The 17,962-nt window shown below is 37.8% G+C and overlaps 1 protein-coding gene across 2 annotated transcripts in view; it reads right to left on the bottom strand.

The window, feature by feature from the left end:
• scf (Calumenin scf) overlaps nucleotides 1-16,658 on the bottom strand; it is a 28,540-nt gene extending 11,882 nt beyond the window's left edge. Inside the window, exons 1-4 of one of the 2 annotated variants that reach the window (XM_071696682.1) lie at nucleotides 16,522-16,658; nucleotides 4,369-4,482; nucleotides 2,609-2,742; nucleotides 1,542-1,735 (exon numbers count right to left, since the gene is read on the bottom strand). In XM_071696682.1, coding sequence (XP_071552783.1) covers nucleotides 1,542-1,735; nucleotides 2,609-2,742; nucleotides 4,369-4,458 — 418 coding nt within the window. In that variant the 5' untranslated portion in view covers nucleotides 4,459-4,482; nucleotides 16,522-16,658. Of the gene's footprint in view, nucleotides 1-1,541; nucleotides 1,736-2,608; nucleotides 2,743-4,368; nucleotides 4,483-5,306; nucleotides 5,447-16,521 lie in introns of those variants that run through there. The other variant, XM_071696681.1, reaches the window with a different exon arrangement.
• Nucleotides 16,659-17,962: the final 1,304 nt, after the last annotated feature.

The raw sequence follows: 17,962 nt of genomic DNA, 5'->3' as shown, positions 1-17,962 counted from the left end.
GCTAAAAAGCAGCACTGGAGTTCCCAGTTATGGAGACTCTGCCATGACTACCCCTCTTGAGGAAGTTCAAGAACAGAACAGGCATCAGAGATATGGACATAGAAAAAAAAATTCAATGTGAAATGTAAGATACCAGCAGACTTAAGATACTTAGGGAAAAACTTGTTCATTATTAATTATTCTCCAAAAAGGGATAGGTATTATTTACAAAACAGAATGAATGAATGAAAATGCAAGGTCAAGTGGTGGCAAGAAGTAATCACAAAGGCACATGGATCAAAGTCTTTGGATGGGATGATCATGTAGAACACTTGGGAAATGGCAGGCTGGTCAATGATAAACACCAGTACAGTAGAAGGGACATGGAGGAAAGGCAAGTCATGAAAGAGATAAACATGTAGTGAAAACTCATCAGGGCTTGGGATATTTCAGGTAATGTTAGGGAAATTATTGGTAACTAGGTACAATGAAAGCATTTGGGGTGTGGAAATGTATAGGTACAAACACAGACAAATCAACTTAGATATATAAAGTGAAAAGTAGGAAGCATATCAATAGGTGTGGAGGTCCATGTTTCAGTATAGGTAAAAAGTAGATAGAGGGTGAAGGGACACTGGTCATGATATATGGGAGGGGGAAAAAAAATTTGCCCTGTAACATTAAGAATGGAAAATATGAGGGTTTCAAGCACCCTGCCACCTGTCTTCAAGGATCTAAGCTACTCCCTGAAGTGTGCAATGAAATTCAGGAAGTCCTCAGCTTGAGGATGGATGGATGTCATTGACTCATAGCTGGAAGTTAAACGATGCTAAAATTCTAGAGTTAACAGAGCAATACATAAAATGAAAAAAATTTGTTTGCCAGATAACAAAGTTTGGAAATTCACAGTCCAAGAAGCTTGCAAACAGTGTACTGATACTGATTCAAGTATGCTGAGATTTCTCCTATGAAGGAGAACTGCAAGTAAAAGTTACAGTTGTAGGTGTAAAAGATCAACAAAAACATGGCACCTGATAAAATGATCAATGAAAAGGCAGGGATTTAAGGAATTCATTGGAAAAGGATGAGCATAAAAACAAAAGACACAGCAATGGAAAGGAGCTGAAGTGTAAAGTTTGCTGTTAATTAGAGGTTGGACAGAGAACAGAAGGACCAAGATAAATTATACAATAATGGCCAATAAAATTTGTTCCGTTTCATGGTATCTTCAACTAACACAAGGAAGTTCTTATTAACCAGATTTAACATAACCAGAACATACACAAACAACAAATGGTAGTACCCACAATACACACACGAGTAAATACATACAAGAATGAAGAAAGTAAGAGGCAGGTCATAAGGACAAGAGGATAAATGGGCATAGCAGCAGGGAAAAATTCTCAATATAAATAGATATAAAGGTTTACGGTAAGTAGGCTCAAAGAAAATCATCCCAAGAAGCTTTAAAATGTACAAGTATATCCACTGGATGCAGGAAGACCCATGGAGGAGCTTTCATAAATACAAGAATAACGTCTCAGTTAATAATTTAAACTTACTTTCCATAAAGCCATATACCATGGCTTTGTATTCTGACCAGTGCAATGTTTCTCTGTTCTCTGGATTGTTGGCATTCCACTGCCTCTTCACGTCATCATTGATGTAACGCTTCTGGGTGTACTCTATCCAATCATGCAGTTCCTTCTCTGTCACTAATCCATCATGATCTAAATCAATCTTATCAACTATTTTGCTGAAATTAAGAAGTACAAACTTATCACTACTTCTGGAAGGGGTGTTTATAACAAACGGATGATTGATTAGTGATTAATATAATTATCTATCTATAAAGAACAAACAGGGTTTTGTACCAATGTGGCTCCATCTCCTGAACTTCTTTACTATCAAACAATGTTTTAAACATTGGTGTACTGTGTGTAGCCACAGTTTCAATACTTAGCCAAATTCAATTCATCCTTAACTAATGCTAACAAATTCTTTAAAAACATTTCTAACTACTTTCTTTAAACTTCTTTTGCTCTTTTATTACATCTTTTGAAGAATCGTTTACTGTTAAGACTCAATGTGAATTACACTTAATGGCTGCAATGACATCTCAACTTATACCTCTCTCTTCCATGGTGGAACAGAGGGGGGTCTCTGATTTATGTACATCATGCATAACAGCCAGATATTAGATGTGTGAAAATGGTGCCGTATTAGTCAGTTCTTAAAGCTACCTTGCTAGTGGAAAAAAGTCGGGAATAAATGAAAAATACAAAGTTGATGAATCAGTCAATATACTTTAAGTTTACAATATTGTTATCAGATAGTGAGTAAAATGCACCTAATATTTTATTGCTTTTCCTATCTTAATAAGTCTCACAGTACACACAGAAGGTAACCAATTCATCTTAATTAAGTTCAACCATGATACCTCATGTATTTCTGCCATTCTCCTTACACAACAACTGATGAGGAAATTGAGTAAAGCATTAATGATGACTCAAATTGGTGGCCATTTAGTCTTTTTTTTTTTGTATTACAATGAACTCAGTCATCTGTTTGGAGGCACTCAATGCATTCCAAAATAGGCCTTTAGTACATCCCAAATTCAAATACAAACCTTAGCCTGTCTTTACTTTCTTCTGGTGTGAGCTGGTCAAAGGTCCGAGCTTCATCTTCTCCTAAGAAGGCTTCATGGTCATAATCTGGGTTGTGTTCATCATTAACAAAGTGTTCTTCATCACTTAATTTTTCCTGTAAAAACAAAAACCACATCATTGATAATGTTCTTAAATTAACAAAATAAATCGAACTTTTGGGAACTGATGAAAAAACAAGAATTTATGAAAGGGTCTATATTGAAACAATTTTCATTACTAAAAATGCCAGATACAATATGATACGTTTAGTATGAAAATATTGAAAAATGACATGCATACAAGGACTATATACAAACTATGTTAACGAACAGGGGTTCAAAACAGACCAAGAGACCAAGGCAGAACGTGGTAAAATTTTGTTGCCATGGTTGCTTAGCATTTTTCACATGGAGAGTAGTGTAGGAGGTTGTAGTTAAAACTAAAGTTGCAGTTGCAGCATTAACAATTGAGGAGGATATGACAATTCCTTGAATATCCACCAGCAAAACTGCTGATTTACAGACTGACAATTTACATGTCACCTACACTGCTCCAACCCACACTACCACAGAAAACAGTTACACAGTATATTACACATACACTCTTCAATATGTAAATGTAGCACACTCTTTTTCAAACAGTCTGTGTAAATCAAACTCTGTTGTGATAGTGATGAAAGTTTTTTGGCAGTCCTGGAACACACACTGACCACATATCTCTAGCATTAGGGCTCACTCTGTAATGGAAGTATAAATGATTTGCAATGCACGATCTTTCTCTGAACCTACATCCTCTCAACTTGGTAGCTTTTCCTTTAAAAAAAAATTATCCATTTGCTTTGACTATCTTTTCCAATGCTTACAGACCACACTTCCTGGGAGACGGTTTGTAATTCAGAGCAATTTCCTAATCCCTAATTTTTTAAAAAACAGGCTTGACATTTGCCCTCTCTCATTCCCATGGTTATTGCACCCTCCTCCTCCTCCTGGTCCTTCAAGCATATCTGCACATCTATTTAAAGCACCCATGGAGATTTGACTAGGACCATAAGCCTTATACCTAGAAAAGGTGATTGAATGACAATTGTTTTCGAATGAGAAAACATTTTCAAAATTATCAAATAAATCCAAATAAATCCTCATGCTCAAGAAATGTCCATAAAATCCCTCAGCCTTAATAGAGGATCTTTAATTGACAATTTGCTTTGGATGAACTCAGAAAAATTTTTGGATTGATCTTGCTTTGTCTACATTATTCTTTTCAAAGTTTCTCCTCACCTCTCTCATCTAGCAGTACTCATTTCTCGCTCTCATGCTTTCCAAACGTTGGCTACAAGTCTGCCACAACTCCAATATCCCTTTCCCACCTTCCTGCAGGCAATCATTTCCAACATTTGCGTCAAAGCCTTCTTTCATTGTTCCAGCCTCATTACTTTGCATTTTCTGTATGTGAAAACATTCCACCTGACACTGACACGAATGGTTACTACTCCACAATGAAAGGTATACTTTAAGCTCTTTGTAATAACTGGTACTTCAATCTGCAGGGTACTGAAGTTGTCACTAAACGAATTGCTCAAGAGCTTAAAGTAATAATAATGCGTGCTAATCCTTATCCATTAAATGACAAGAATGAAGAATAACTCATCAACTGAAGTCACATACGTATAACAGGGAAACAAGGCATAAATGTTCCTAAGTACTATATTTGTTAATGAAAGTTTTAAATGAAAATTACTTACGTTGTAGACTCTAGATTTTTTCTCTTCGTCAGCAGGTTTGGCTATAACTACTACTGCAAGTAACAGGCAAAGTAGAGTGCGTTGTTCCATTGTGACAAGCAAACCAGCTCAAGTCTGTGGAAAAAAAAAATTAAATCCTGTTAAATCAATTTCAAATTTCTCAAAGCTATTCTTCAATAATGAAAAGAATACTATAAAAAAAAAAAATGCAGTGAAGGAAAGACTATAAACATACAATGGAAAAAGAAGTCTAATAAACATGAATTAAATAGGCATGATTGATATGAGTAATGCACTCGTGGTATGCAGTGGCTGGACTCGAATGTCATACCCAAGGTTGACAGCGCAAATCACAAGCTGGAGGCGCAAAACATTTAATGCATGCATGCATGCATGTATATATATATATATATATATATATATATATATATATATATATATATATATATATATATATATTACCGATCTCGCCAGCAAGAGGTTAACCAGCGAGGGATATGTCTCCTTTGGTAAGGCTGTATTCATGAACATCAGTGAGAAATCTCGCTCCATAGAAATCCGATGGAAATAATTCATTTCCCATCTGTGTGGGGTACAAGAGCCCTATGTGAAAATCGTTCTTAATCATATATATATATATATATATATATATATATATATATATATATATATATATATATATATATATATATACACATCGATAATAATATGTTCGTGGACTCCAAAGTACTCCTTTCATTAATTATCTGAGAATTTCACCAGCACTTAGTTACAGTCTGCCAACTAAAATATGCACTGCTTTAAGAACACGTATACTGTGATCAGGAACTGTTACATCCCATCTAATTACACAACCACACATTACAAACTTTGCTCTTTCGCACAGTTCACTCAACATTTCCGCTAGTAAAGGAAATTTAAGGAAATGAGCAATTCACCAGTGCGCTAGGGGGTGTAGTTAATAGCTGCGACTGTCCACGAGTCTTTTGGACGATGCCGGAGTGTTCAGAACCAGCCCGGAGGCACTGGGACACTGGCGCAGCTCAGGGTTACCACCCCTCAAACAGGTTTCGCCTCGCCCCCTCCCCCCCAACTCCCTTCCTCCCGCGCCAGCCACAACTTGAGGGGGGGGAGGGGGGGTTCTGTCTGGCGGGGATGCAGGAGGAGGGGAGAAATCATGGGAGGGGACACTGTTGAAATCATTCTTATATGCAGACCTAACCAGTGAAGGGAAGGATAACCATCATCATCATCTCAAACAAATCATACCAATGTAAATAATCTCAATATCATATTAGTCACAAATAAGATGATTGAATTATCTCCCGTAATAACCAGTCATCGGACTGGTTATTACGTGTCTTCATTAATTACGAATTGACCAAAAATATGAATACCTATCAGCCTCACGGAAGGTGTTCCAATATTATATTTTGCAGGAGGTATTCTAAACACTCATTTACCCTCACTGGCGCCTGCATGACCCTAGGAGGGCAGACGAAACTACTTTTTCCACTTTAGGCAGCAGTATGACAAAGGCGCCCAGAGTACACTCGCACGTAAAGCGACCTTCCGCTTCACAGGGCATCTATCGCTTCTTTCGTACCAGCAGAGCAAAGGCAATTTACTGCATTCTAATAGTTAACAACATAAGTTTCTGGCCCGCAGTAAACAACGATTGTACTTTATTTCAAACACGACGAATAAAATCCAAGTTTTAAGACTGATATTCTCGCAACCTGTTTCTTTCCGGACTAGAAGTCCAACAGATACCCGAGAATTCACAAAAATGAAAATAGTTTAGTATACCATTCCCATACTGGAAGGAGTTACTGGTAACTGGGGAAGGTGGGAGGGGATGAAGAAATGGGGGTTCAAGGAGAGAAGTGAAGAAAACGGAGACCTGTTCATCAATCTGGTGGGAGGAGAAGGGACTATCCAAGTGCCAGAGTTACACGTACCATTTTCTTCTTACACTGTCATCCAATTTTGACAATCATGATCATAAACGTCACAGACTGACAGACAAAAAAACAACAAAATACTATCAGACAAGTGTCATATGTGGTTAGCGGTTGAAGGCACCCAGGCGGGGAATGGTGGGGGGTCGATCTGCTGGGGTAGGGAGGAAAGGCGCGTCACACGTCATTCGCGCTGACGTGGAACTAACCAAACGTTCACAAAGATCCTAGGATTTTCATTTTTTTTCGAACGAAACTCCTTCTTAACCAATGCTTAAGAAAGCCTTACGAAACTATACATTGAAAAAAGTTAATGCGATCCGGAACATCTCCACTACCAGCCTACTAAAGTGTTGTAGAATTTACCAGAAGGCAGTTTGTGTATGTGGGGGAGTGGGAGGTGCGTAGGCGGTGGGGGCAGGAGGGGATGAGTGGGGATCTTCAAGGAGGGAGGAAGGGGGTTGTGGTGGGGCAGGAGTGACGTGGATGATGGTGGAAACATTCCCAGGAGCTTTACCAACATACCAAATATAATAAAAGGCCTTCGAAACCCATTTTACACTCGTTATCTAATCTAGCGATACACCTTAAAGGAAATGTCTATTACACACGAGAAACTACTCAAGTACCCAATGTGCCGTACATAAGCCATGGTGTGTTTCCACACAAAATACATCTTATACACATGAACAGGATGCACTGCACCACATCACACTTTCGATCAGAGTACGACAAGTCCCAGTAAAAAAAAAAAGAAACATATGAGTACATCAGGGAAAATGTGCCTCTCTCCATCACTTGCATGAAAGTGGACACCGCTTCTCTTACGGTAAGGAAGGTAATTAATGACCGCCGACGAGCACCAAATTTGTAGGATTTGCTGGAAGGAAGGATGGACACCCACTTGATCTTCACCAGCCAGGCTTACACATTCATCAGTTCACTTAAAAATACTGGCTGCATTAATAAAGTCACTGAAAAGTTCTAATAAATTGTCCAATAAACTAAACTCCTTGCATTTTTCTCCCACAATGTAATGTCTTTCAGCATCATCCGATCACTACGCACAAATAACGTTTTTTTTTTTCCATGTCTGGCTGCATTATACAATTCACACTATGTACAACCCCGGATGTTGTCCAAAAGAATTAGAAAAATTTTTTTTGTTAATATCTTGATCAAACCAGTCTCTAATATGGATAAACCAAATTTCACTGTAAATAACAATAGCACCTAACTGATCGCATTAAGGAAGCAAGTGCTTCTCAGTTAACACGGACACTACAGCTAAAAATCTGCAGGAATCACCAAGCAGTTAAAAATTCACTTCGGAAAAAATGCCACAAACCAGACTGACTATACAAGCCAAAAACACTCAGCCATTTCCTACCTGAAGTTATACAAAAAGTGTTTCTTATTGCCTGAATTCATTCAACAAACCTATCATCACCTACCTGATTAATTCACTAATCATTGCATCATCATAACTTCAAAAAGAAAAGAAAAAATACGAATAACTGATTGCTATAGCTGTCATCAAATCTGGGACTGGCTGAGAAATATACACGAGAAAATAATGCGTAATTAGGTGACTGGTATCATCAATTAGCTAATTTCTGCAAACTTATTTCCTCAGCTTAACTGCCATTCTTTCGCCGGAAATCGAAATGAAGATTTCATTTCAAAATCCAAAACAACAGCATGTGACCACAGCGGTAAGATCCTTGCGGATTGCATGACCTGAACATTAATGGGCAGGTCAAAGGTCATACCATCGTACGTGCAAAGACCATAACATCGCGCTCAAAGGGGTTAAACTGCTTCAACAAAGACTGCCAGGTTACTATGCCATTTAAAGTTAATATACCGACTCAAACTCGTCTGGGTACAATAAGTCCCATAAATATAGTTTTTTTTTCGAATTCAAATGTTCTACAACTGAGTGACGACATATATAAAAGACTTTGGGAATTTGTTAAAAGTCTGCCATCAAGCGCAATCACGCAGACAATCACGCAGAACAGGGGTGGTATAGGCTCATAACACAACGGTTTGTGCATCATGGTCGGGTGGAGGAGGTGGGGAGTGTTGAGGGGTGGGAAGTGACGTAAGAATGCACAACGTGGAACCACAGACGCTGGCACTATGAGGGAGTGTAGGAGTTAGTCGTCGACCCGCCGCCACCACCCTAACCGAGTCCGCAGGGCCGAGACCGTGTAAACCCCACCACGCTCCACACACCCAACTTAGCCACAGAGGGTCCCCTCAATCTTGACACTCATGAACTGTTTACACCATTTATATTGCAAATTAAAACAGGTCTACTATCCTCACCTTAACAACTGGTACTAGTAGTTTCGCTGAAGCTCCGTCGCACACCTGTATACCGTTTATCGCTTAAAATATCTGTTAACTGGTTGTAAAAAACTCTTATGGTAAGTTTAAGCTTAATGTTACTACACCAATCACGGCTGCTGCTGACTTCGGGAGATGTCAGCCCCAATATGTGAGGTAAAACCTTACTTTTAAGCCCACTGATGATAACTCCGGAACATTAATATCAACATTCCCTGTTAACGATAATTAGGCAAGTCATTTGTAATTACATACTGTTAAAATGTTAGTATATACCCCTTGTTTATCACCCAACCCATTTCAATAAGTTAACACCACGGGAAAAAAATGGAAAACCAACTGGAGTTAAAGAGTTAAATAACCAGTTTCCTGAATCACATCATATCCAGACGAACACTATTGTGAGTGAAGTTCCTGACGCGCCTAAATATTTCATTATTACCACAGGACGCGTGTATATATATATATATATATATATATATATATATATATATATATATATATATATATATATATATATATTCACAGACGACACCTATTTTGGCCACTACCTCAAAAAAGAATCTGTAGACCTGAAGTCCTCACAAAGGGTTAGGGGAAAGAAAAAGTCGAAATCCTTCCCCGGAGCGAACAAAGGCATGTAAAGATGGCACAGCTTTCTCCTGCAGGTGAGAGGTCGACCCTAGTGACGTAAACCTGAACATTCACTGCTGGTTGCGTTTAAGACACGAGATGAATTCTCATTCTTCCACTGATAGGTGTAAAAATTCCTTCAAATATCAAGAGGGCAGGAAGTGCATTCCCTACGACCGCACAGCAAAAGGGAGGCTTATACGCTCTATCTGTTCGCCTCCTGTCCGTTCACACCTAACATCAGCCTTCATCATTATGTTTCCTACAAGTGAATTTCCCTATCCCACCTAACGCTCCGTGCTAGACTGCTCTGAAGCCATAGTGTTAATACCCGAGTATCTACTGGTCGCTGACGTTGAGCGAAACGGCTTTATGTACTATCTCGCCCTCGTATCTACCATTCGGTACCTAACATTCTACTTACATCCTTACACGAATTCATGACTATTTTATCATAATCAGGTCTAATCGTAGTACAGGCTTTCAAGTGTGCATACGGAAGACCTACCAATTTAACATTTCAAATGACTGCCGAACTTAAAACCAAATTTGTGATTTACCTCAAAACTATTTTGAGTACAATGTTCGAGTATGATGTCCAAGCCTCTTCGATCATAACTAAATGCTATGTTATCATAACCAAAGGGTTGTAGCGACGTAATCAAGTGGTAACAAATGCGATGATTTGTGGGAAAACTACATTTTGCCAAGTGCAGTTATAACGGTTTGAAAAACCTGGGAATACGTCTCTAAAGGACATGCATAATTTACTGCATGTCACCCTGATATGATCCTAGATGAGTCATTCAAAACCACAACATATATAAGCGAGTTCAACTACCACCAAAACACTAAATTATTTCAATCAATAACATTAAAGAGCAAATCTCTAAAGCGAATCGCTGAATAAGCTTTTTCATGAGCAGACATCGAAACGATGATATGATTCCGTTAATCTATCACTCATTAGGTTTGAAGTTATCTTTGGTATCATAAGGAACTCTTCAGTATTTCTGGCAATAATTCTGGGATCACTCTCCACTAAAAACCTCTAAAGACTGAAATACCAAACTTTTATAAACACATAAATCTAGACTTGCAACCCACAACATTCAGTCCAAAAATGTCTAAACTTCTGAATCCACTGTTAAATAATAATAATAATAATAATAATAATAATAATAATAATAAAAACTAAAAGCTCATCCCCAAAATGCAGATGAGCCGAAAACTTTCAGAACACAACACCCAAAGGAAAAAACGGATACCTTCTGAAGACAATCTAAAGGGGCAGAAACCCGTGAGATTCCCTGTACCAAGTAGGGTTGATGCATCAAATCTAGGCTGAGGACTCGCCTAACAAACTGTATCATACGAATGATAAGGACCTCTTCTGTAGATTTCCTCCACGTGAGGTCACCCTCAGTAATTATAAAAAAATAATTATACAAAACAATAGCTAAATACATATAATAAGCATAAAAAACATAATAGTGATCAAAGTATATTGTACTTACAGTACACCACATCCTTAAACTATTAAATGATACCAATCCATGGTGGGTGGAAAAAAATTAGGTGGTAGAATCCAGAAAATTTTGAGTACCCAGGCAATCAGTTCCATCAATGTGACAAACACAGCATTCATCAATTTTTGCATGCAAATACATGGCTGAGGAATAAAAAAAAAAAAAAAGTTCTCCAATGGCAATATACAAGTGTCATTTCTAAAGCAAATCAAACAAATACATGGACACAACCAAAATCTAGGTCCTTAAATTGCTGTTGCTTGCAGACTAATCTCCTTTATTCATACAACAAACCTTCCACATGGCTTCAATACTGGACATTCATTGTTTAGCATCTAACCCCATATCCCATCTTGCTTCCATCAATAGCTATTGCGAGATATAAACTGATGCAGGTATGTACACACTTATTAGAAAGGCTCAGGTAAGTCAGGTTAAGCGTGGGCTATATTAGATTACATATAAGTCTGAATCACATGTGGTAAGTTTAAAGTGGAAAAATAATATACATTTTGGTTTAATCTTCTGAATGAGCAGCAAAACACAGGCTAACCATCTTTTCCATAATCAAATGAAATTCCTAAAAATACATAGATGTCATCAAGGTTTCACGTGAACAAAAGATGGCTTCTTCCAATGTCTTTATGGAATCAATTGCATACTTTAGGAGCAAAATAGTCATCATAAAACTATATTAAAAAAAACAATAAAGGTAAGCTGGTATCATAAATAATGAGACACTAATGACAGATCTGAAAAAGGCAGATTCAGATCTTACCATTCTGAAAAACCATAGGTGGAGCATTTATTTTACATCCCAAGATAAATACACTGGTAGTAGGGAGGACTATGAAGAACAGGGGAAAATGGGGCAAAATGAAATGAAATACATAAAATGCTTCTGGGAATCAACATAACTATAAAAACCTTACCTGACTTAAACCTAAAAGCAGATATTTACCTCACTTCTTATTTTTTTCACACTTGATTGACTTCCTGCATTACCAAGGTAGCACCAGGAAACACACAAAGAAAGGCTTATCCATCATATACACATATACACACACACACGTGCATATATATATATGCATAGTGCCATTGTACAAAGGCAAAGGGGATAAGAGTGAGTGCTCAAATTACAGAGGTATAAGTTTGTTGAGTATTCCTGGTAAACTATATGGGAGGGTATTGATTGAGAGGGTGAAGGCATGTACAGAGCATCAGATTGGGGAAGAGCAGTGCGGTTTCAGAAGTGGTAGAGGATGTGTGGATCAGGTGTTTGCTTTGAAGAATGTATGTGAGAAATACTTAGAAAAGCAAATGGATTTGTATGTAGCATTTATGGATCTGGAGAAGGCATATGATAGAGTTGATAGAGATGCTCTGTGGAAGGTATTAAGAATATATGGTGTGGGAGGCAAGTTGTTAGAAGCAGTGAAAAGTTTTTATCGAGGATGTAAGGCATGTGTACGTGTAGGAAGAGAGGAAAGTGATTGGTTCTCAGTGAATGTAGGTTTGCGGCAGGGGTGTGTGATGTCTCCATGGTTGTTTAATTTGTTTATGGATGGGGTTGTTAGGGAGGTAAATGCAAGAGTCCTGGAAAGAGGGGCAAGTATGAAGTCTGTTGGGGATGAGAGAGCTTGGGAAGTGAGTCAGTTGTTGTTCGCTGATGATACAGCGCTGGTGGCTGATTCATGTGAGAAACTGCAGAAGCTGGTGACTGAGTTTGGTAAAGTGTGTGGAAGAAGAAAGTTAAGAGTAAATGTGAATAAGAGCAAGGTTATTAGGTACAGTAGGGTTGAGGGTCAAGTCAATTGGGAGGTGAGTTTGAATGGAGAAAAACTGGAGGAAGTGAAGTGTTTTAGATATCTGGGAGTGGATCTGTCAGCGGATGGAACCATGGAAGCGGAAGTGGATCATAGGGTGGGGGAGGGGGCGAAAATTTTGGGAGCCTTGAAAAATGTGTGGAAGTCGAGAACATTATCTCGGAAAGCAAAAATGGGTATGTTTGAAGGAATAGTGGTTCCAACAATGTTGTATGGTTGCGAGGCCTGGGCTATGGATAGAGTTGTGCGCAGGAGGATGGATGTGCTGGAAATGAGATGTTTGAGGACAATGTGTGGTGTGAGGTGGTTTGATCGAGTAAGTAACGTAAGGGTAAGAGAGATGTGTGGAAATAAAAAGAGCGTGGTTGAGAGAGCAGAAGAGGGTGTTTTGAAATGGTTTGGGCACATGGAGAGAATGAGTGAGGAAAGATTGACCAAGAGGATATATGTGTCGGAGGTGGAGGGAACGAGGAGAAGAGGGAGACCAAATTGGAGGTGGAAAGATGGAGTGAAAAAGATTTTGTGTGATCGGGGCCTGAACATGCAGGAAGGTGAAAGGAGGGCAAGGAATAGAGTGAATTGGAGCGATGTGGTATACAGGGGTTGACGTGCTGTCAGTGGATTGAATCAAGGCATGTGAAGCGTCTGGGGTAAACCATGGAAAGCTGTGTAGGTATGTATATTTGCGTGTGTGGACGTGTGTATGTACGTGTGTATGGGGGTTGGGCCATTTCTTTCGTCTGTTTCCTCGCGCTACCTCGCAAACGCGGGAGACAGCGACAAAGTATAAAAAAAAAAAAAAAAAAAAAAAAAAAAAAAATATATATATATATATATATATATATATATATATATATATATATATATATATATATATATGCTTACAGTCATCCATTCTCGAAGCCACCCCACCCCAGACGAAACAATGCAAATGCATGAAGGAAAAGAAATGATGATAACATATACATTATCTTTTTCTCTTCCTCTTCCCTTTCTTTCGGGTATTATATAAAAAATGTGATTGTTAGGAGTTTGTCTTTACATAGTTTTAAGGGACTGTGTTTGCAATATTTTTCAGGGAGGGCACCAAGTATGTTTTCTTATACACAAAGTGCATGAAGCCAGTACTAGTAAATGTTATGTGCAAATGACAAGGTAAACAGATAAAAATGCCACCTATCATCCCCAAAGTGACATTACACTGAGGTTTACATAAGTTATTGGTATTCATAACAGTACGTTAGATACTTTTGTATCAATCAACACAATCTTAGCCCTCCCCACTACAAGCTAAGAGAATGAATATGATTGAAATCATGCTACATCAATATTATATTATTCTTCTTAAACAATTATAACAAAACAATATTCCAAAGGTAATTTAGAAATGGCTTTAAGCAAGAATCTTAATCATATTTCATTCATAGGAAAAGCCAATGTCAAGTAATAAGTAATGAAAAGTAAGAAAAGTAAACATTTACCTAAGTTCAGTTTAGTGGTGCCACAAAAATAGTTTTGAAATAAGTGATTTTCTTTTGCAACATTAGCATAAAGTGTGATTAATGTAGTAGAATAAGATAGGTAGAGCATCATCTGGAGCACCACTTTTCTTTAAATTACTTAAATCATTAATGAGAAGGGTTATGATGCTCAGGGAAAATATTATAACAGATCTAAATGAAACATATAATCAATAAAACATAAGAAACCTCACCTAACTTCCCCTACCAGCTAGAAGTTACCTTAGAATGCATTATTTCAAATAAAATTGTGGTGGTCTCATGTTTATTACATGCAATTTTTAGGCACCTATATGAATTCAGCGCACATAAATACAGGCAATACATGAAAAACTTCTAATGTCACACAGATATATAGTTAACACATGAAACACTTAACAAAGATCCTTCAAGTGGGCAGTGCACAAATAATTCCAAACAAACATTCTTTACTTTATGGAAGGAAGGAGCTCATACTCTACATTTTACTTTAAAGGTGCCACAGATATGACATCCAAGTTGTAGAAAAGCAACGGACTCTTGTCACTTAGTGGTCATGTGCTCAGGGCCTGAACATACAGATGGATGAAAGGTGTTCATGTGACAGTAATTGGACTGAACCAAGACAGATGAAGTATCCAGGGGCACCACAGAAAGGTCTGAGGTGCCTGGTTGTGGATAGGGAGCTGTGATTTCAGTAAAAGATAGCTAGAGAATGGATGTTGGTGAATGAAGCCTTTTCTTTTTCTGTTCCTGGCATTAACTCCCTAACACTGGAAACTGAACAAGCATGGAAAAAAGGTAATACACTTGTAAAATATCAACAGAACCTAAGAAAACCTCACTTAACCTCCCTGGAAGTCAAGACTAATTCTAATTTTCAATATTGTGGTAGAGATAATCCAGTCGCAACCATAAATGAGCATTACAAAAATGCTGCTTAAATGTCAACAAACAAATGACTGACCAAGCAGCCATACTATCTCCATCAGTACACCAACCTGCTCTTGGTATACCCAATGTGACTAGATTTTCTGTAAATAAAATAAAAACAGGATATTTCTAGAATAACAGAGAAAAAGTTTATTGCCAGGAAGTGAAACACGTGAAAGAAAAAACTAAGCAGTCTCCACATCCATCAACCACTGGGATATAACTTCTGCCCTACCCTCAACATGGGCTTTGCCTGTATGAGGCAATAAACATACAACAAGTAGTCAATATGTAGTTGTTCAAAAATAAACTTATGCTAGTCCCTTTAGGCAGATATATTCCTCCATCTTTCAGGAAGAGCCCAATAGTATAGTTGTCTGACACTCATAAATTCTTTCGTCGAGTCAGTACTATAGAAACTATTTCATAATACATACTCAATAAGAATACAGTAAGTTAAAATGAAGGGCTTGGTTCAGCTAGATGTTAACACTTCTTAGGATCCATATTCACCGTATATATCACAGATTGAAATCATGTCAGAACCTTACTATTTACATACGTACACATAACAGGAAAAATACCATACTTATATAGCTTACTAAAAGCTACTACTTAAAAGCGATTTTCCCCACTCAAAACCCCGGTTCCTAGGTGGATGTTCTAACCAGTAAATATACATTTTTTCTATCACCTTATTCAATTTTGTTCAAAATATAATGCTCCAAATCATGTTTTGCAACTTTACCATCTACACACTACTAGTACTGTAAAACAAAAAATATTCCAAGATAAAAACAATGTGGCACAAAACGTGACTTTTATCGAGATGGATTAATAAGTGACAAAGCATTAAAGTTTAATGTGAAACCTCCAGCCATAGCCTTCCATAGGAATAATTCCAGGGAGGGTGGGGGTGTGGGAGTGATCCAAACTCAATGGGATGTACCTTCAAAGTGATGCTGAAAGAAGCACGATACCACGGGGATGTGGGAAGCTCCCCACTGTGGGATTTTCAGGGTTTAAAATGTTGAAGGTTAGCTTACAACTCTTGGAAGACTTGCAGCTATACAACTATTATTCTCTGATTTTCCAGAGGGAACAAGTGCCCCCTAACCCAGTGGACGCCCATGCGTCCATCAGAAATCCATTATGGTCATATTTGGGCATAATCTTCCCGAAGGAGCGAGTGTCACACCCCACATGCCAATTGAGCCCTCCTACTACAAAAGAATAAACAAAATATACCCAATTATTCTAGTCATAATTGTTTTATGATTATTCATACAATCTTAGTAGTCAACACTAAAAGAAAAACTGTGTACAACCTTCCCCATAATACAAAACAACCAGCTCGACTATTACTTCTTCACTAATAATCGCTCATTTTTCCTCTTACTGTCTCTTTCTCTCTTACCTTTCAGCTGCCAATAATATTCCTCGAGTCTTCCTGGAAGACGTCACCCCAAAACCCAAGCAGACACCCAGTTTAACTCTTGTTTACATCCAAGTTCCAACTCACCACCCACTCCAACCACCAATCACAGCCCACTTTCTACAGATCCAGCCAATCCTAAGTCACTTCATCGTACGCTGGCCAATCAAAGAGCAAAGACTACCCCGCTAACCAATCAAAAGCCGAGATGTCAAAAATTTGGTAAATATGTATCGCATCTCTGCAGTAATGATATCCTCGAAATGTTCAAGTATTACTTTATATAAATATTATTACGAATAAAAATCATTCAAACTAATCATGAGACTATAACTGACCGTCTTATGAATGTCTGTGGGGAGACTTAATACAAATCATAAACACTTATGGTCTTTAATAAACACTTAAGCGTCAGATTCATCATCTTGCTCTAAATTCCTTTGAGCCATAAACTTTCATTAATTAGTATTAGCCATTTGTTGGAACGTGATAAAAGTCACGTTGTATTAACTATCTTTACATGTAAACATTATGACAGAATGGCGGAGAATTCTAGAACCTTACATTTTCTCGACTTACTGCAACTACAAGGACGATCAAGAACATTAATGAAATATAACCCATGAACGCCAGAGTTCATTTATATTAACAGACAAAAGGACGATAATTTCAAGATTTACAAAGCACACATGGCTGAATATAGAGATAATAGTTTGTGCATCAAGTGTGAAAGCTTTCAAAAGAAGACTGGATAAGCTCTTGGTTAATGAACTCAGAAAAATGGTAAGGAACTATTTGTGTTGTAGGCTCCAGTCACGAAGAAAAGTACACATCAAGGCCGACCCTTAATTGATATATAGAGAGAATTATGAAAGTATTTATGAATTTTTGAGGAAGTGAAAGACCTCGTCTTGAAATGTCCCATGTCATCTTTGCCTGCAATCAAGAAGAGATCTTTAAAGATCTACATAATTTCGTGTTGTCACAGTAGATGTCATTTCATTTTTCAAAAGTCCTGCAATGGAATACGTACTTTGCATCATTCTAAGTCCTGCAATAGAATACGTACTTTGCATCATTCTAAGTAAAATGTTTGCGAGGGTACCTATTTCATTCTACGTAAAATATTTGCAAGGGGTAATTACCTGTTTTTCTTCAGTACAGGGTCAGATTTCTGCACTCTTCTTGGAGCCCCCATCTATCGAACATTCTTTATTTATAACTTTTTAAACCTCTGTATAACAGTGGTTGAATATATAATTCATGTCAACACACCAAAGTGGTGAGTTGAGCTGTGGTGTTTAACAGTGTATTTCATTATAAGCTTTGCCATGATTAATTTCTCCATTAAATTTAGCTTCTTTTTAAGACGGCTTTGATATGGGCATATTTATCAGTGCCATATCGGTCATACACTCATGTA

The sequence above is a fragment of the Panulirus ornatus genome, chromosome 59 (genome assembly GCF_036320965.1).
Source record: "Panulirus ornatus isolate Po-2019 chromosome 59, ASM3632096v1, whole genome shotgun sequence".
Classification (NCBI taxonomy): domain Eukaryota; kingdom Metazoa; phylum Arthropoda; class Malacostraca; order Decapoda; family Palinuridae; genus Panulirus; species Panulirus ornatus.
This window is presented reverse-complemented; position numbering and strand designations above follow the sequence as displayed.